The 20697-nt window shown below is 45.5% G+C and overlaps 1 protein-coding gene across 1 annotated transcript; it reads left to right on the forward strand.

Moving 5' to 3' along the window:
- Positions 1–854: 854 nt before the first annotated feature.
- Positions 855–19071, forward strand: PGD (phosphogluconate dehydrogenase). The gene is made up of 13 exons (XM_063145511.1): positions 855–952; positions 5565–5640; positions 6910–7089; positions 8453–8518; positions 9022–9140; positions 9872–9941; positions 11491–11625; positions 12312–12501; positions 15016–15146; positions 15743–15876; positions 16444–16543; positions 17137–17259; positions 18787–19071. Exons 1-13 carry the CDS (start codon positions 945–947, stop codon positions 18904–18906), a joined length of 1452 nt encoding a protein of 483 aa, XP_063001581.1. The 5' UTR covers positions 855–944; the 3' UTR covers positions 18907–19071.
- Positions 19072–20697: the final 1626 nt, after the last annotated feature.

The following is a 20697-nucleotide window of genomic DNA, read 5'->3' on the forward strand; positions in this document are numbered from 1 at the left end:
TATGTTTTTAATCAGTTTTAATGTGTTCTATATTCACTGTTGTTCCCCGCCTCGATCCAAGTGGAGAGGTGGGTAAGAAATACATCATCATCATCATCATCATCATTATTATTATTATTATTATTATTATTATTATTATTATTATTATAAAAAGAAACAGAAAGAAATTTTAATCAAACCTCTTCCCTGGCATTATTTTTCTCCTCTGCATTCCTTCCAAGAGAAGCCTTGCGCCCTCTCTCCACTGAACGGGTGAAATCCAGCCCAAGTCCTACTTAGAGTAGACCCATTGAAATGAATGGGACCTAAATTAGTCATGATTAACATAAATCCTATTCATTTCAATGCCTCTACCCTAAGTAGGCCTCAGGTTGGCTTTTACCCATTAGGCCTTACTCCTGAGTAGAGTAAGCAAGAGAGAGGATCGGGACCCAACCTTTTTAACGCATGCAGGTCAACACTTGGGGCAGCAGTGTCCAGTGTGAGCCCCGCATAGTGAAGCATCTGTCAGGGATGCTTTAGGGTGGATTCCTGCATTGAGCAGGGGGTTGGACTCGATGGCCTTGTAGGCCCCTTCCAAATCTATGATTCTATGAAATGAAGGGGGCGGAAGTTAGCCGCGACCAACGTCAGTCTCATTCAGTCCAATGGGTCTACTCTACGTAGGACTTACATACCACCCCGGACGCGTTTGGTTTGGTTTTGAAACCCAGGGCTGCAGGCGAGGGGAGGGAGAGAGGCTGCGCCTTTAAAAGGCGATGCGCGCAGCCCGCCTAAGCCGATCAGGCGACCTCGGGCTGGATCCTCCCCGCGGTGGGCTGGCCTAGGCGGAGGGAGGGACCTCGGCCTGGGCTTGCAAGGTGGGGAAGGCGGTCATTGGGAGCTCCGGTCGCCTGCCCAGCTCGTAGCACCGTCGCCAGCCTCGCCAAGCCGCCGCCGTCGCCATGGCCCAGTGAGTGCTTCGCGTTTTTGCGCACCATGGAGAGGGGTCGTGGGGAGGGCTTTGGGAACGCGCGGCCCGATCCCTCAGTTGGGCTTACGCGGAAGAAAATCCCTCTCCGGATGAGGGGGGCTTACTCCCGAGTCAGTACTGCGCTTTCCTGCGCGTTCCTCTGCGAGTAAATCGCCTTGATTTCGGAAAGTCTTCCTCCTTCTCTTCCCCTGGTAGCGTCGTGCGTAAATCTTACGCCGTAAATGGGGAGTCCGGATCTTGTATGGCATGCTTACGCGGAAGTAAATTCCGTTGGGCTTCATGGGGCTGGTTCTCGAGGAAGCGTGCGGTGGATCGCAGCCGCCAAAGGCGAGTCCCTAGCCAGGCTTGGTCGGCAGGAAACTCCCTTTGGCTTTCTAGGAGGTTTACTCCTGAGTAAGCCGGGGTAACTTGCAACTTTCCAGCGCATGTTTATTCCGAGGTCAGTCGCCCTGAGTACCCAAGGAGGCATGTGCAGGACCGTGCCCTTGCTTTTAAATGAATAAAGAAATACACATATTTAAAAGAAATAAATTGAAAATAAAAGTAAAAATGTCGTCCTTTACAATCTTGACTTGATTTTGAATCGAATTTATCTCTACGTTCTTTCATAGCTGGTTTGTGTGACTCGGAGAGGGGAGAAAGAGGAGGGCAGCACTTTGTACATGCTCAGAGACAGCTAAATAACTAGGGCTGAGCTCCTACACATAAACCCCATTGGATTAAGCAAGGCTTGCTTCAGAAGAAACATGCATAGATGGTTGTGTAGTAATTCATCCTCCTCTTCAAAATGCATTAGTCACATTTATTCGTGTAGCAATCCACGTTTTCTGCAGGTGGGCTTTGGCATGGGCAGTGGTTCTTAACCTTTTTTGAGTCACGGACCCCTTTGAAAATCTGGTGAAAGCTATGGACCCCCTCCCTAGAAAAATGCACATAAGCACATAAACACAACTTTCCATGCAATGAATATACTTTATTTTATTGAAAATTGATTGCCTCATACAGTGTATGACATACACAAAGTATGAATACATTTACTTGACTTTCACGGACCCCCTGAAGCCCATCCATGAACCCCAGGTTAAGAACCCCTGGTTTAGGGGCTTGTACCTGTATTGCAAAAATCACCATCTTATGGTTTGGAATCATTTCAAAAGATTGGGCAAAAGGTGGAATACAAATAAATATAATAATAATTTCTTCTCTCTTCTCTCAAATCAGTTGTAGTTGCATGGTAGTGGGGGATTTATGTGAGTGCCTGAAGACACTCTGCACATGCTTGAAGGCAGTTTTTTTGACCCTTCACCTTTTCCTGCAAACGTGGTCTGCTGCTTAATCTTCTCTTCTCTTTTGAAATGAAGGCGGGTTCAGTTTGGACGCTCCTTTCTTTGGCTTAACATCACTTGTGTAGGAGGAACTGGTTGTATTTAATTTGCGGGCAGCGGCTGGATCCCCTTGGGAGTACGGGTGGAACAAAAATTAATTAAGCAAATAAACAATCGGTGCATAGGGCAAGGCAGTCTGTACATGTTCTAAGGACACATGGCGTGGCTATTGCCTGACTATAGGCCTCTGCTGTTTACTCACTGGGTGGCTAAACTTTTCCTCCCTGCAAAGTGGGGATAATAGCAGTCCTTGCAGGGTTGTTTTAGGGATTGCAACAAGATAATATATGTGAATGTCTGAACGCTCTCGAGCGCTGGTGGTTCCACATAGATGCATCCTCTGATTGGAATCCACCAGGGGAAGAGCCTTCAGCGTGGTGGCGCCCCTCCTGTGGAACTCCCTGCCTCTGGAGGTCAGGCAGGCACCAACCTTGTACTCCTTTCGGCGCCTCCTGAAAACATCTTTATTCCAAGAAGACTTTCTTTAACATGCAGCCTTGGATTTCTGTTTTTGCTTCTTTTAAATTTTGTTTTAACTGTTTTATTCTGTTTTTATTTTCATTATTTTATTTTCATTTTACCTTGTGCGCCGCTCCGAAATTTTTCAATGGGGAGCGGTATATAAATATTATAAATAAATAAATAAATAATAAACTGCAACAAATTCTTTCAGTATATCCTTGCCTCCTAACAAGGATGCTAATAAGCTGTCAGAGGCTCAAGGAAACCAAACCTCACTATGGTTTTCTTTAGTCCACGACAGTTTATGCCGGAATACATTTGTTAGTCTTTTGAAGGTGGCACAAGATTATTATTTTTTGTGTAAACAGGGAGGGAGGGAAGGAAGGGAAGAAAAGCATTGCCCAAACTGAGGGGGTGGCGTGGTTGGGGACAGAATTGCAGGACACACATAGATCCAGGGTTTTAAGTTACGCAATTCAGTGTGATGCACAAGTTTGCACAGGTATGCTATGAAAACTGGGCCCGGCCCAGGGTTTAATCCCTGGTTTTTGTATTTGCTGTTTGGGTGGCCATGCAAAGATTTGGGTCCTCCTTTCCTTCCTTAGTTATTTCTGCTCTCTCTCCCTTTCTCTCTCTCGTTGTGTAACTGCAGTGAGTTTAAGGAACTCTCTCTTGTTGAGACACAGTGGAGGAAATAAAATTAAAAAAGGACTTCTGCCTACTATTTCCTTTTTGCTACATCAATCAATATGTTTATTGCTCAATCCACAGATCATTGCAACACATACAAACTTGACATTTTGCTATACTATACATGATAAAAAATTACATATGGTTAAAAATTACAAAGCTATCAAAAAGTAACATGCATTACTAAAAGGATAGTAAGATAGGAGCACAGCGGACACACAGAAACCTTTAATTGCTTCTCAGTTGCTCAATCTTTAAAGTGGGCACAGCGTGGTCTCGCCTGGTGTGGGTTCAAAGAATCCTCTCCCATTCCTTGAGGCACTTTGCCTGGCTGACCAGATTGAAGAGAAGCAAACTAAATGGATTAGGTAATCCTGCTTCCTTCCCGATTAGCCGCAACGCGGCCAGTAAGACACCCACATTCCAGGCGAAAGAACCTGTTGCAACCAACGCTCCACTTTCTCTGACCTCTGAAGTCCTGAACACTGTGTGGAAGGCTCTCTCTTGCTAGCTGCATCCCAACCCACACAGTTTTGCCCTGGTCCTCATTCTATATTTTTCAGTTCAAACTAATCTGTTTTCTCGCCGGATGCATGCAAAAGATAAAGGGGAAAGACCAGACCTGAAGGAAAACTTGCTTTCTCTCTGAGCTTGACACTTTTGAGCATTACAAGGCTTCCAGGGATGGGGAATGACATGTTGGGCTGGCTGAGAATTGTGGGAGATGTAGTTCTCTCCCGGGAAGGACAAATATTCAGTATCCTGCCATACTGAAATTGGTTATTTCTCGGTTGGACTACTGCAACCTTCTTCTCACTGGCCTTCCTTCTTCTCACATCAGTTCGTGGGTTTCTGTTCACCACTCTGCTGCTAAGATCATCTTCTTGGCTCGCCGCTCTGACCATGTTACTCCACTTCTGAAATCTCTTCATTGGCTTCCAATTCACTTCAGAATCCAATATAAACTTCTCCTGTTGACCTACAAAGCTTTTCACTGTCTAACTCCTTCCTATCTCTCCTCTCTCATCTCACACTATTGCCCCGCTCATGCTCTGCGCTCCTCTGATGCCATGTTTCTCACCTGCTCAAGGGTCTCTACTTCCCTTACTCGGCTTCGTCCATTTTCTTCCGCTGCCCCTTACGCCTGGAACGCTCTTCCAGAACATTTGCGAACTACACGTTCAATCGCAGTTTTTAAAGCTCAGCTAAAAACTTTTCTTTTTTCTAAAGCTTTTAGAACTTGATTTTGATCCGACTTTTATACTGTTAGTTTTACTCTCCCCTGTGCCTGTTTGGTGCATTCTCTTCCCCTTCTTATTGTTTTATTATGATTTTATTAGAATGTAAGCCTATGCAGCAGGGTTTTGCTATTTTATTGTTTTACTCTGTACAGCACCATGTACACTGATGGTGCTATATAAATAAATAATAATAATAATTTGACGTTGGGTAAAAGGCCACAGGGTCAGATTGGTTTGTGACTATGCCTTCAAGAGATCTCTGTGTGTTGCAGAGGGTTGGGAGGCTTCCCATGGAGCTGGACTCACTTTGTCAGGATACATATTCCATCAAATTTTTGTGACCAAGAGTAAGGCAAACATGTGTAGTATTTTGCCCTAACAGATTTATTATAGCATCCACACAGTTCTACAGATGGCTAAGAAGTGACTCCTATGGCTACAAGCCTACGCAGACTTACCTAGGAGCAAGACCCATTGAATTCCACGAGGCTTACCTCTGAGTAGACATGCACTGTACATAATTACACTCTTAGGGTGCAATCCTGTGCATGTTAAGACAGAAACAATGTCCTACATCTCCCAGAATTCCCTAGTCGGCTTGACTGGCTGGAGCATGTAGGAAGTTGTAGGACTTTTCCCATCAAAATATGAATAAGATTAATGATTATAAAAATGAATGGTTATTGTTTGATTGATCAACCTTGGCTCTTCCTCGAAGGTACAAAGGCAGCTTATATAAGATCGAGAACAAGGCCAACTAGCCGAATTCATGAATCAACTTACGAGCTTCTGTTTTGTGCTTTTACTTTTCAGAGCAGACATTGCCTTGATTGGACTGGCCGTCATGGGCCAGAACCTCATCTTAAACATGAACGACCACGGCTTTGTGGTGAGTAAAATGGCTGATGTGAATAGGGCAACTCAAATGACCCAGGGGCTGGAGCATCTCCCCTGTGAGGGAATGTTATAACAGCTGGGATTGTTTAGCTTGGAAAAAAGGAGGCTGAGGGGAGACAGGATAGAGGGGTACAAAATGATGCCTGGTGTGCAGAATGTGGAGAGGGCGACATTTTTCGCCCTCTCCCATAATACTAGAACCCAATGGGGTCATTCCCATGAAGCTGATTGGTGGGAGATTCAGGACAGGTAAAAGGAAGGACTTCTTCACACAGCGCAGAGTTAAACTATGGAATTCACCCTGATGGTTATGTACTACCTCCAGGATCTGAGGCAGTAAGCCTGTGTGCACCAGTTGCTGGGGAACATGGGTGGGAGGGTGCTGTTGCACCATGTCCTGCTTGTTCATCCCTGGCTGATGGCTGGTTGGCCACTGTGTGAACAGAGTGCTGGACGAGATGGACCCTTGGTCTGATCCAGCTGGGGTCTTCTGATGTTCTTATATGTGTGTTTTTAATCCACTAAGTGTTTGTTTAGCCAACGTGAGCTGCGACGTGCTAAATTCCTCCATGTTCTGAACCAAGCGGTTCATTTTCAGGGGAGGCAGAAGGTATGGACAACTGCCTTTTCATAGAATCATAGAATAGCAGAGTTGGAAGGGGCCTACAAGGCCATCGAGTCCAACCCCCTGCTCAATGCAGGAATCCACCCTAAAGCATCCCTGACAGAGGGTTGTCCAGCTGCCTCTTGAAGGCCTCTAGTGTGGGAGAGCCCACAGCCTCCCTAGGTAACTGATTCCATTGTCGTACTGCTCTAACAGCCAGGAAGTTTTTCCTGATGTCTAGCCAGAATCTGGCTTCCTTTAACTTGAGCCCGTTATTCCGTGTCCTGCACTCTGGGAGGATTGAATTGGATATAAGTTCCCTGCCCCGGAAATAGAAAGACAGGCATGGGGCTGTGTTTCAGGAAACCGCATCAGCTCTTTCCGTGGGCTCCCAATAATAATAATAATAATAATAATAATAATAATAATAATAATAATAATAATAATAAAAAAAAAATAATAATAAAAATATTTATTACCCACCCTCCTTCTCTGGCTCGAGGCAGGGAACAAAACTAAATAAAATATAATACATGAAATTATTTAAAAGAGCATATAAAACCAATACAATATTAAAATAACAATCACAGCATCTTAAAATTCTTAGGTGTAAAATTCATCTGTGTAGGCCTGCCTGACTCTCTTTTCCTCTTCCAGGTTTGTGCGTTTAACAGAACCGTCTCTAAGGTGGATGACTTCCTGGCCAAAGAAGCCAAAGGGACGAAGGTCATTGGGGCTCACTCCTTGGAGGAAATGGTGTCGAAGCTGAAGAAACCCCGGCGGATCATCCTTCTGGTGAAGGCCGGAAGTGCCGTGGACGACTTCATCAACAAACTGGTGAGCGCGCCTCTCTACGTGTGCGTGGGAAACATTACTGCACACGGAGACGAAACAGGCCCACGTTTCTGCCTTGCATTTGAGGAGTCAAATGATTAGTTAAGACTGTGTAATAAGTGCGCTTCGTGCTTGTACGTGGCCTCTCCGACCTGCGTAGTAACCGCCACTTGCCATCTGAAGCGGGCAAGTGATGGTTATCCCAAAGCAAACCACGGTTTACCGATTCTGGTTTGGAGGCAAATCGTGGTCTGCAGAAACCATTAGATTGTGTTTTTTGTACGTCAGGGCAAATGATGGATTGCCTGAACTTGGGAACGAGGAAGGGATTGGAGCAGAGAAAGGCGTGTGAGCAAGCCAGAAACCTTTTGGGGGCGGCCAAACCATGGTTTGGCATCATATCTTGCAAGCTTTGTCAGTGGTTAGGGGAGTTTTCTGTCCCCTCTGCCACTGGCTACTTTGTAGTTTTTCCTTCTTGTTTTGGAGCAGGGGTTGTTGAACTTCTTTCACCCTCTAGGCCGAAATCTATTTCAGAGAGAAGTTCTCGTTCCAGTGGTGAGCAGGGCCGAAATACAGAAAACATCAGCCTATTTTTTCCCCTTAAAGCTCTCACTGCCAGTATCTAAGCCTTCAGAGATGCATTTCAACCTTTTAGAATGGGGAGAAAACTTGGCACAAAAGCCAGGAAAACCACAAAATGATCAGTGGTCGGGGGGACACAAATTGGGAGATTCTGCACCTAGAACCTAGAAGCCTGGCTCTGTTTGTAAGACAAAATGAGAAGCCCAAGTGTCTAACTGTATCAGCTATTAGGCATAATGGCAGGGCTGTCCTTACCATGAGGCAGGCTCCTAGGCGTAATGACAGGGCCGGCCCTACCAGAAAGCAGGGTGGGGCGGTTGCCTCAGGTGGCAGTTGCTGGGAGGTGGCAGCAAGATGTGGGAGAAGAAAACCGGGGTAAATTGCAACTTAAGGGATGCGGCTTGCTCTACATCCCCTAAGTTAGCCTCCTGCTTTCGGGGGTGAGGTGGGTGAGAGGTAGAGGTTATTCTCCCACTGCCAGTGTTGAATAAAGATTCAACTACCTGTCTGTGGAATGTCAGGGGTTGCCATTTTGTCTCTCTCAGGCAGCAAAATATCTTGGTCTGGCCCTGCTTAATAGCTAACTGGAGGGACCTCTATGTTCAGAGAAAGTATATTCCCGTATACAAGCTGGTGGGGACCAGCAATGGGAGACTTCTATGGCCCTCATGTTCCTCTCATGGGCTTCTTGGGTACACCTTGTCGACCACTGTGGCAAGCAAGACATTGGCCTAGTTTGCCCGGCAGAGTGGCTCTTGAGTAACTCTACCTTTTCCACTTACAGGTGCCCTTGCTGAGCACTGGGGATATCATTATCGACGGAGGAAATTCCGAGTACACGGACACCACGGTACGTGTGGCATTTCTTTGTTCCCTAAGTCTCTTCCGAGGCGCTCAGAGTGGGGTTTGTAGAGGAAACGTTCTTCTCGCAAACAGTAGGATTAGTTTGAACAATATTTAATTGCCTGAAGGCCGCTTGGGTTGTCTTGCAATTGAAGGGGGATTTGAACTCAGGCCTCCATGTTCAAAGAGCCCAACGCTATCTGCTAAGCCATATGCGAAGACTTCGGTATTGGGTTGCGGAATTCCGCATTCTTGGGAAATTTAGCTTTCTTTAAAAAAAAGACGTTTCTAGTCCATAAGATGGCAAAGGTTGGTTTGCCAGTAGATGGATAATGCCTAGTGAAATTTTGGACCGGGTGGTTTTCCAGATTTAATTGGTGTGGAATTCCAATTTGGTTTTTGACCTGCAGATATGCAATGCGAGGTTATCCTAGTCCAGGGGTCTTCCGTTTTGGATAACAATTCTCTCTCTCTCTCTCTCTCTCTCTCTCTCTCTTCTTCCCACCCCAGAGGCGCTGCAAGGAGCTGAAGGGCAAAGGCATCTTATTCGTGGGGAGTGGAGTTAGTGGCGGCGAAGAAGGGGCCAGGTACGGCCCCTCGCTTATGCCAGGGGGAAACAAAGAGGCCTGGTGAGTGTCCGTTCTTTGTCTGTATGTCCTTGGGTTGGGTATCCTCTCCTTCGTCTCAGCACTGTTGAGAGGCATGCGAATGTAAAATCTGTTTGGGGATAGGCAACCCAGTGCCCTCCAGGTGCTTTGGATTACAACCCCCATCATCCCTGGCTGGGGCTGATGGGAGTTGTAGTCCAAAACACTTGGAGGGCGCCAGGTTGCCTTCTCACTATGTTCTGTGACTCCGTGTTTTTGTTCTGGGTGTTTTTATACTTCCAGAAGCTTAGCAGGAGTTCCTCAGTTAGTATCCCATTGCTTCCACCATTCTTGTGTGGCTCAGGCTTCCATCTGACCAGCAAAAGTGGCCATTAGGTCCAGGACCAAGGATTCCATGGTAGCGGACTGGGAGTAGAGAAGGATGAGGTGTTGTGAAAGCAACTGCTAGCCCCAGCCCCTTTCCCTCGACTGTCAATAGTTTGGTGTTTTCTGGGCTTTTGTGCAGCTCTAAAATGCCCCTGGCAGTAGGAACTTTATGCTAAAATAAGCTGGTGTTTTGGGCCCGCCCCCTTTTGCCTTCAGCCCCGCCCACCAGTGGAATGCGGCCCCCGAGAGCTCCTCCAAAATGGGCTGAGCGAGGTTCTGCACCTCTGATCTATGGAGACTTTTCCTCATTGTACTTTGGACATGTTTTTCCTCTTCCGTTGCGTGTTCCAACTTGGTTCCTCCAATCTCCTGGTCTTTCTTCGCAGGCCCCACATCAAGACCATATTTCAAAGCATCGCTGCTAAAGTAGGGACTGGAGAACCCTGTTGCGACTGGGTAAGTTGTGCCACTGTGTTATGCGGCACTCTGTGCATGCCCAGAGGTGTGGTTACATCTCTGAAGTATGGCTTTATGCATTCTGGGGCTTAGTTCTGGCATTTTCAGCGTAGGCCTTGATTTGAGTTAAGTACACCTCAGGGCCATGGGCCGAATCCAACCTGACTGGACTCAGATGGCCACCCTCCTGTCCCTTTCCTGGCTTTTGGACAGTCCCCCACCCCCCAGTTCTGAAAGGTTCAACTGCCTCTCCTAAGACTCAGCCCCCCTGCTCTAGACAGAGGTCTCCAAATTTATTGGGAGCAATGCTCACATTGGAATTTTGAGAGAGTGTCGTGGGTGCTCTAACAAAATGGCTGCCATGGCGGTGCTTGCCCATTCATAAAATGGCTGCCTTGGTGAGGCTTGGCCGGTCACATGGCTGTTTCCCAGGAGGCAAACCCCGGGACGCTAAAAGGAAAGTAATATCGAAAACTGGTACCCCAAGAGTACGACAGATCGTTCCGCTAGAGAAATTGATGCAAAAGTTAAGAATAGCACAAAGGATAATAAAATGAAGACAAGTTTGAAGGGGTATGTAGGAAATTCATTGAATTTGTAAATATAGCAGGACATGGAGAATGCCTTCGTCGGCATTTACAGGGCTATAGAGAGCATAGATCTAAGGAAACGAGGCTCCCTTTCCAACATGTCTGGAAGAAAACTTGGTCCGTAAACGGGAGATCTAGTGATTAAAAGTTGTGAGTAATAAAAGTGTTATTATTATTAACATTTACATACTGCCCCATAGCCGAAGTTCTCTGGGCAGTTTACAAAGATTAAAAGACTGAACATTAAAAATCAATATACAAAATTTAAAACCATAAAAACAGCTAACATTTAAAACAATTTTTAAACTCTCAGACAGGCCAAAGATAGCTCTGGAGTCAGTTAAAACTCAACATATGCTGTTAAATGCCTGGGAGAAAAGAAAAGTCTTGACCTGGCACCAGAAAGATAATGTTGGCACCAAATCGTTCCATATTTGGGGGGCCACCACAGAGAAGGCCCTCTCTTTTGTCGCTGTCCTGCGAGCTTCCCTCGGAGTAGGCACCTGGAGGAGGACCTTAGATATAAACCAAGTCAATGATTAATCAATGTTAAAACCAGGCAGGAATTAGAATTGAATGTCAATGAATATTATTTGACTCATGTAACCAGAGCAAAAGAGAAATAAGATTTTTTTCGTGGGCGGGAGAGGGGAAAGAGCTAAAGGAAAGTTAACTTGCTGAAGAAACTTAAGTATAAGGGCCAAGGTGGGTTCTGAGTTCTGAAACACAGAACTGTTTTGAACTCAAAGATGGTGCCAAAGGGGGCAGGACCGTTCTTTGCAGCATGCAAAAATAAATCAATTAAAAAAATCTTAAAACAAAATTAAAACCAGAAGGGGCATCGAGAGTGTGGTCCAAGGGCGTATTTGGTGGAGACCTGGGCTCTTGAGGGAAGGAGAAGGCTGCACTGGAGTTACCCCTTTGATTGGTTCTATTTTCCCTTTGGGCGTGTCCGGCAGGTGGGAGACGAGGGGGCGGGACACTTTGTGAAGATGGTGCACAACGGGATTGAGTACGGAGACATGCAGTTGATCTGCGAGGCCTACCACCTCATGAAGGACGTGTTGAGCATGGACCACGACGAAATGGCCAAGGTAAGTCCTGGATTTCACGGCCTTGGCAGGGATGGACAGATGGTCTGGCATATGCTCAGACGCCCTCGTTTGTTATGATAGGTGTATATGAACCAAAATGTCAATAAAAATATATACTTGACCATAAAGTAGTTCCGAAAAGCTTTTTAGCAGAGGTGCAGAGAATAAGAACAGGCTTTAAGGTGGATTCCTGCAATGAGCAGGGGGTTGGACTTGATGGCCTTATAGGCCCCTTCCAACTCTACGATTCTATGATTCTAAGTGCCCTGCTGGATCAGACCGAGGGTCCATCTACTCCAGCACTTTGTTCACACAGTGGCCAAGCAGCGTCGACCAGAGACCCACAAAGCACGACATGGTGCAACAGCACCTTCCCACCCATGTTCCCCAGCAACTGGTGCACGCAGGCTTATTGCCTTGGATCCTGGAGACAGCACACAACTATCAGGGCTTGTAGCCATGGATAGCCTTCTCCTCCAGGAATTTATCCAACCCCGTTTTAAAGCAATCCAAATGGGTGGCCATCACTACATCTTGTGGTAGTGAGTTCCATAATTTAACAATGCGCTGTGTGAAGAAGCCCTTCCTTTTATTTGTAATCTAGATAATCTGGAGCAGTGATCCATTACCTGGTTTCCTCCAGGTAGCTTGGACTACAGTACTCCCATCCTCTCCCTTGTCCCCAGGTGTTTGAGGACTGGAATAAGACGGAACTGGACTCCTTCCTGATCGAAATCACCGCCAACATCTTGAAATTCCGTGACGCCGATGGCAAGCACCTCCTTCCCAAAATCAAGGACAGCGCTGGGCAGAAAGGAACAGGAAAGTGGACGGCCATCTCGGCCCTGGAGTACGGGATCCCCGTCACTCTCATCGGTAAATCACGTAGTATATTCGCCTGGGTGAGCAGCGAGGATCAGGCGAGCAGGAGGGCAAACTTTGAGATTAGTTCTTGCTAACGTTAAGGACCTGAGTTGAGATACTGAAATCCTGGGTCTTGATGTCTGTGTGTCTTGTGAGTTTGCCTTGTGTGAATGAATCTCAGCCGTGCTGCTTGTCTGTATTGGCTGCCATTGAGTCTTCACATTTTTGGGTAGAGATCCTTCCCAGCTAAGAATGAGAACAGCCCATAGTTCAATAGTAGAGCAGATGATTTACATGTGAAGGATCCACAGATTCTTACCTGCGAAGGCTGGTAAGAAATGGGGCGGGGGAGTATGAAAAATGGCAGGGGGGCAGGGGGAAAAGAAAGGGGAAAAATGCATTCCCTCCCCACAGGATTTTTGCAAAATTTGGAAACAATAATGTCACACACACACCTTCATTTATTGGGCAGTTTAGAAATGTAATAAATGAAACAAAATTATTTTTTCTGGCTTTTACCCAAGGCTTCACATCTGTAGAGGCCCTTAGAGCTATACTCCTCTGCCCAGGGAAAGTCGAAAGCCATCTAGCTTTGCAAGGTGAATTGCTGCTAAGCTGGTTTTCTTTCTTCCGTTTCTCCTCCTCCTTGCCTTGCATCATCAGTATGACTTGCAATTTCCTGCCTTGGAAATGCAGACTCATTCTTCCTCAGCTTTGCAATCTGTGTTGGCCAAGGAGGAGCTTTTGTGATTGTAGGAGCAGAGGAAACTACATTTCTCCTGCAATTGGGAAGGTGTAAAGGTATGACTCACTCGCAGGAATTGGAGAATTCTGCTTCCTCTTCCATGCCTGTTTTCTTTCTTTTTGCTTTTTGCCACCGGCCCTTATGACTTGCAACATAATCCTAAGCACGCTTGCTTGGATGTAAGTCTCACAGTGTTCAGTGGGACTTACTTCCAGGTAAACATGCATTGGATCACAGCCTAAAGTATACACAATTGGAAGACATATGGCAGGGCTAGGGTGACCATGTGAAAAGGAGGACAGGGCTCTTGTATCTTTAACAGTTGCATAGAAAAGGGAATTTCAGCAGGTGTCCTTTGTATATATGGGGAACCTGGTGAAATTCCCTCTTCATCACAACAGTTAAAGTGCAGGAGCTATATTAGAGTGACCAGATTTAAAAGAGGGCAGGGCACCTGCAGCTTTGTGATGAAGAGGGAATTTCACCAAGTGCTGCACGCATACCAATATGACACCTGCTGAAATTCCCTTTTCTATGCAACTGTTAAAGATACAGGAGCCCTGTCCTCCTTTCCATAGGGTCATCCTAGGCAGGGCAGGATTTGAGCTTCGTGGCAGAGCAGCTACTTTTGATGCAAAAGGTTCCAGGTTCAATTCCCGGCTTCTCCAAATAGTATTAGGAAAATTCATGCCTGAACTCTGGAAAGCCGCTGCCAGTCAGTGTCGACAATACTGGGCTAAATGGACCAAGGTCTGACTCCGTATAAGGCAACTTCCTGCCTTCAGAATACCTCTGCGCTGCAAAAGGCTGTGAATGATGAAATCACGTCCGTCGTAAACTTTTAAGCAGAGCAGATTGTGTTTAAATGTTCCCAGGAAATAGTTCAATGCAAGCCGTGCGTAAATCGCAGGAGGCTGATAAATGCAAATGTTACAAAATACCGCTGATGTGTTGTTGCCTATTATCAGGCAGGGCTTGGGGCCAATTTTCGTGGGGTTCATTTTTCCTCCGTGAAAAGGGCCAGGAGGAAGAGTTTTTGAAAGATTGGTGCTTCCTTGCCAGAAGGGGGGAATATTTTTCATTGCAAAATCGCGTTCCCACCTCCTCTCTTGGCAAAGCGTTTCGTACACTTGAGGGAGATTGCATGGAGACTTGTTATGGATTGCATCTTTTTATTGATTAATTTGATTTCTAACCCACCACTGCTGCTTTATAGGACACAGAATTTCTAAGGCTGCAATCCTAGGTGTGTTTAGACAGAAAAAAGCCCTACAACTCCCAGCTTTCCCCTAAACATGGCTAGGATTTCACCCTAAATTGGTAGTCTTATCCACACTTACCTGGGTAGATAATCCTTCTGAGTAGATATTTATAGGATTGTGCTGTGTGGCTGCAGTCGCGTACCTGGAAATAAATCCCACTAAACATAGTGGGATTTACTTCTGAGTAAGCATGCATAGAGGATTGTACTGGAAGAGCCATGGAATGTACCCTTACTCTATTGAAAAAAGAATTGGCCTGATCTCTTACAGACACCATTATCTCAATATCTCGATACTGACCTGCTTTTTGAGAGTTCTATAATCACAGTGGTACATGTCTGTCTCCCCCGTTCTCCAGTTATGAAATTATATTTTCGTGGCGGTAATTAGAGTGAAGTGATCTGTTTATTGTATTTGTTTGTCTCCCAATAGACTAGGTTCTTGGTTCGTGATTCCCTCTTGCTGTCGCTCTGGCTTAGCAGTGTGTGATGTTCAATTCTTTTTTCTTCTTCTTCAAAGGAGAGGCTGTTTTCGCTCGATGCTTGTCTTCCCTCAAGGATGAAAGGGTACAAGCCAGCAAGGTGCTCAGTGGACCCAAAGCTGGTCAGTTTAGCAGGAATAAAGCAGCATTTCTGGAGGATATCCGCAAAGTGAGTACAGCGTTTTGTGTGTGTGTGTAAGGAATTGGCACTTTGTGCTCTAGTTTAACTTCAAAATGGCACCAACAAGGACCTGCTGTTGTTGTCTGAGGTCCAGATTCTAAAACTGGCTCAAGAGGTTAGCACCACTGGCTCCAGAATTTGGGTTTTCCTTCATCAAGACACCCCCCACCCCCGTGGGCTCCCTTAAACTGCAGTAGGTGAGGGGCACAAACCAAGAATCTTCTCAAGATGCCTTTGACCTCAACTTTGGGTCCCTAGATGTTGTTGGATCCCAATGGTCAAGTATGAAGGGCGTTGGGAAAGGCTGTTCTAGAATGTTCTGTGAGAATGGGTGACTCCATTTTGGGCGCTGGGGTCCTCTTTCATCTTTTGACCGCTACCTTGGGTCCCTAGATGCTGTTGGATCCTGGTGGTCAGGGATGAAGGGCGTTGGGAAAGGCTGTTCTAGAATGTTCTGTGAGAACGGGTGATGCTGCGGTCCTCTTCCGGTCTCGGGCAGCCCAGCAAATGCCTGAAGTTTCCACCTTCTGGAGCTAGCCTTGGTGGAAGCTCATGTAAATATTGATTCTTGGCTTCCTTCGTAGGCCCTCTATGCTTCCAAGATAATTTCCTACGCGCAAGGCTTCATGCTCCTGAGGCAAGCGGCCAAAGAGTTCGGCTGGACGTTGAATTACGGCGCCATTGCCCTGATGTGGCGGGGAGGCTGCATCATCCGAAGGTGAGCAAGATGGAAGAGGAGGCACCGAGGATAAAAGCATGTTCCTCTCGGCTTTGAGTTCGGCCCACCTGGCCGGTCTAAAAACCGCGGGGCTGTGTTGCGTTTCTCAGAAAACTCCTGCTTTCGATGGGAGGCAAATGATGAGGCTTGCTAAGTAATCTACAAAGCTTTTATTAAGCAACAAACGTCTCTTCTACCTTCGAAGTGAGGTTTAGTGCCCTGCAAAACTCCCGAAGTGTAGGAAAACCAGAATAAAATTTTATTACTTTAATAATACACACAGCCTTGGGCCCCTGGCAATGAACCTGAAAAAAATCTAGGTTCTCTGAGGCACTATATATTTCATATTGGCATGTAGGAACCATGGTTTTCATTTGTTTTAAGTAAAGGCCCCGTTCAGACAACACGCTAAACCATGCTGCTTAACCACAAAATAGTTAAGTGAATGCATGGTTTAGTGTGTTGTCTGAACCAGGCTGACGTCTAAGCCCACAGGCCTTTGAGGTTCTGGGTTGTCCACTCCCATTTATAACTTCTAATGGCTACTTTTGCATATCTTCTGTATAGTGTCTTCCTGGGGAAGATCAAAGAAGCATTTGACCGGAACCCTGACCTCCAAAACCTACTGTTGGACAACTTTTTTAAGACAGCGATGGAGAACAGCCAGGTGTGTAACCCAGGGAAAAGCACCGAAAAGAGAAATCATATGTGCAACTTACAACCTTGTTTCTCTGAATGCTGTTGCATATGTAGTCAAAATGGCACTACCCACGGAAAAGGGGGAGGGGTCAGCAGGTTTGGGGAAACGGCAAGGTTTACAGAAGCACAAAAATGCTTTATCTATTTAAGTAGTTATTTGCAGGTATTTATCAAACGCTTATATTAAAAACTTCCTGTTAGAGCAGTACGACAATGGAAACAGTTACCTAGGGAGGTTGTGGGCTCTCCCACCCTAGAGACCTTCAAGAGGCAACTGGACAACCCTCTGTCAGGGATGCTTTAGGGTGGATTCCTGCCTTGAGCAAGGGGTTGGACTCGATGGCCTTGTAGGCCCCTTCCAACTCTGCTATTCTATGATTCTATGAAAATAAATTTTGAAGGGATATACAAGCAATACAGTATACAACCACAGTAAAATTTCATTTCTGTACTGCCCAGTAGTCAAAGCTCTCTATTTTGGATATTTTTTAGTCAAAGAAGAGGTAGGTGATTGCATGCCACTTTAAGAAGGTAACTAGTTCTTCTCTATTCCTCTGTAAGGACTCATGGCGACGTGCCGTCAGCACAGGTGTCCAGGAGGGGATCCCAATGCCGTGCTTCACCACTGCACTTTCTTTCTACGATGGTTACCGGCACGGCACTCTGCCGGCTAACCTGATTCAGGTAAGCAAGTTTGGCAGAGGCTTAGGCACGGAGGTTGATCTGAAATTTGCCCTACTTTCCCCCTCTCCCATTCTCCTGTTCTGCTGCCATCACTGTAGATAGCCTCACCTCTCTTTCTGACCTGGTTAGTATATCATGACAACCCATAGGTTGTTTAAACCATGGGTAGTCGTGCATGAGCAGGAGCGAGCATGGTGGCTCTCAGCTGCTCACCTACTTCTGCTTTGCTAAGCAATCCAGGTTTGTTAAAACCCTGGGTTGTTTCTCCCTCAACAAGCCAGAGTGCTGGGTTTGGATGTTCCTGGGTTGTTTAGCAAAGCTGAAGTGGGTGAGAGGGCAGTAGCCAGCTTACTCCAGCTTGTTCACGACTACCTATATTTTAAACAACCTATGAGTATGAAGTGGGTGAATTGGGTGTCTCCCTCTCCCTTTCTTCCAAGTCCATCCTCAAAACATACCTTTTTCCTTCTGGCCTTTGCATGTAACCATGTATTTTCCCTGTCGTCCATTTCAGATTGAAAGCTCCATGCAGGCAGGGACCTATTTTTGCCTATTTAAGGCAACATATACCCCACTACTCCTACTCTGGGAAAAAACCCAGACTATTGGAAAGTTCCTTAGTTTTACAAAAGCTGGATGCAGCCAATAACCAGGGAGGAACAATTCTCAGAAGTGCCTAGATTTATAAAGACAACCTGTTAGTCAATGCAGTGTGAAACCTCCACTCAACGGTTGAGTTTCTACACAGTTCTCCCCACACAACATGTTCTAACTCCACCATTGTGTGACTGTGGGCTACCGTGGAGTTGAGTAAAATCCATTGTGGCGTTTGATTGACACTTCTTCCGTCCTTTCTCCTCCCCCCGGTCCTCTTGATGGTATCCCATCAGCCATTGATGCAGAAAAACAATCCCAGTGGCTCTCCTGGAGTGGCACTCGCTCCTTTCGCTGCTCTTGCCAGGGAACTCTGTAGCCAGTGGGAAAAGTCTATTCAATGCAACAGAGAACTCCACGGAGCCCTCCACACAACACGCAGCACAACAGTTGTGCAGGAACTCTCCTCTGCACAGCGTGGATATTCCGCGTGGAGTGTTTCCTAAAAAAACCACTGTAGTTCTCCCACCAGACAACACATTTCTCAACGGTGGTGTAAAAACTCCACCGTGGACTTCCAAAACCACCATTGAAAAATGTGTTGTCTGAACTGAGCCAAGGCCTGACATGTTACGGAAAACATTTGCTTTTATAATGAGAGAGCTCAGGAGTTTTTGCAAGTTGCCGTCTGCCCTTGAGGAAGGAAACTTTGTTTTCTGAAATGGGTTGTGTCTTAATACATTTAGCACTTCTGTTTCTCCCTTGGTCACTCGCTTTCCCCTGTAGTTTAAGAACACCGTAAAGTTTTTGTAGAGGCATTTTATCTGACCAGTCAAACCAAATGATTTACCTTGGGCTAAAGACAACACGGTTAATGGTTGCTTTGTGTATGCAATTTCGTTAATGTTGCTATGTGTATGCCATTTCTTATAGGCTCAGCGAGATTATTTCGGTGCCCACACCTACGAACTGTTGTCGAAACCAGGTGAATTCATCCACACCAATTGGACGGGACACGGGGGCACGGTTTCCTCTTCGTCATATAATGCCTAGAATGGACATTGAACCTCAAAGTTAAAAATACTGTAGAGCTGAGACATTCCTTTTTTGATTATTATTCTCTGTACCAACAGCACTTTCATTGAAGTCAACATTTGGGATTTTTTTGTAACAGAATTGTTATCATGTCTTGTGAGAGAGCCAAAATAAAAATTAAACACCCACCCACCCCAAAGTCCTTTTTTCAAAATGTTATCATTTCGTTGTGACAGCCAAACACCATTGTGGTTCCTTCTAGGAGCAAAGATTTAATTGCTGAAATAAGATGTGTTTGAAAGGACAAGAATTGGGATTTCTTCTTTAAAAAATCCTTATGACTATTTAGTTCTCTCTAGAAAGCAATGATAGGTTACTTGGTATCAGCTTATGCACAACAAAGTGAAGGCTGAACATTCAAACAGCAAGGGTGGATATACTGTGACATCAAAAGTACCAGTCATTTCTTTGAGGCTTTAATGGTGAACATGAAGAATGAAGTTTCCTGTAATAATATAACCAAAACTAAATATGATTCACAAAATGCAGGAGGTATAGCAGGGGTAGATGACCTTTTTGGGGCTTGGGCATTTTTGGCAATTTGATAAAACTGCTCTAAGCACCAGCACAAAATGGCTGTCATGGGAAATGTGGCAAAGGAGAAGGAACCTGTCCCAAAAATGGAGTAGAGTCTGAGCCCCAACACACTAAACAATTTCTTTAAGCCCACAGTTTTCAGAAACGGAGTTCACAGCAATCCCAACTATCAGTAAGATTATGTTAACTTTTTTAAGGGCATCTTGGTGAGCGCAAAAAAAAGGTGTCCACGGGTCCATTGGAGACCGTGGACACCTTGTTATCTAAACCTGGTTTATAGTGCTGGTGTCCAAAAGCACAAAAAAATACACACCAGACAAAATGTCTGCATGTTCCTATAGATGTGACAGATAGCACGGATGGATGCCATGGGAAAAGTTCTTCTGTGAGAAATCTGTGGTTTTTGTGGGTCGGGCCCATTTCAATGTTAGCACAAGTAAAATAGAAAACATTTTCTAAAATAAATGGCAACTTTTATATTTGAACGGTGTGTGGTGTAATGGTTAGAGTGTTGGACTAGAACTCGGGAGATCCGGGTTCAAGTCCCCACTTGGCCATGTAGCTCACAGGGTGACTCTGGGCCAGTCACTGTTTCTCAGTTAACCTACCTCATAGGGTTGTTGTGGGGATAAAGTGGAGAGGAGGAGGATTATGTAAGCCGCCTTGGGTTCCTTGGAGGAAAAACAGTGGGATATAAATGATAATGAAAAAATGTGGTGCAACTCATGTGTTTGAGGTAGAAAAAGGCTGTTTCCCAGATAGCCCTCATCTCTTAGCAGTAGTGTGGCTGCTATCTGAAAGCCTCCTTCTAATTTTTATTTATCTCAAAACTGCTAGGCCTCAATGCTATGATAAAACTAATTTTCCAATACAGTTTCCAAACAAATATTACTCCTCATCATAGTGTGGTGGATCTGCCTGTAAGGAAGGGAGGGCTGCCATTACTCTTGGGAAATAATGAACAATTGGAGGAGACAGGTTAATTGCTTTTTAATTTATTTATTATGACCTATATTGTGTTGATTTTTTGAAGGCCTGTAGATAAAGAGTGGCATCTAGAGGCCAGCTTAGATATTTCATAGCAAATATAGTGACCAATTTGGTTTTTAAAGTTTAGGGTGGCCATATGAAAAGGAGGACGGGGCTCCTGTATCTTTAACAGTTGCATAGAAAAGGGAATTTCAGCAGGTGTCATTTGTATGCATGTCGCAC

The sequence above is a fragment of the Elgaria multicarinata genome, chromosome 20 (genome assembly GCF_023053635.1).
Source record: "Elgaria multicarinata webbii isolate HBS135686 ecotype San Diego chromosome 20, rElgMul1.1.pri, whole genome shotgun sequence".
Classification (NCBI taxonomy): Eukaryota; Metazoa; Chordata; class Lepidosauria; order Squamata; family Anguidae; genus Elgaria; species Elgaria multicarinata.

Coding starts and splice junctions, on each gene's coding strand:
- PGD (XM_063145511.1), top strand. Junction 15,877..16,443: donor GGAGGCTGCATCATCCGAAG/GTGAGCAAGATG, acceptor TCTTCTGTATAG/TGTCTTCCTGGGGAAGATCA. Junction 16,544..17,136: donor CAGCGATGGAGAACAGCCAG/GTGTGTAACCCA, acceptor TTCCTCTGTAAG/GACTCATGGCGACGTGCCGT.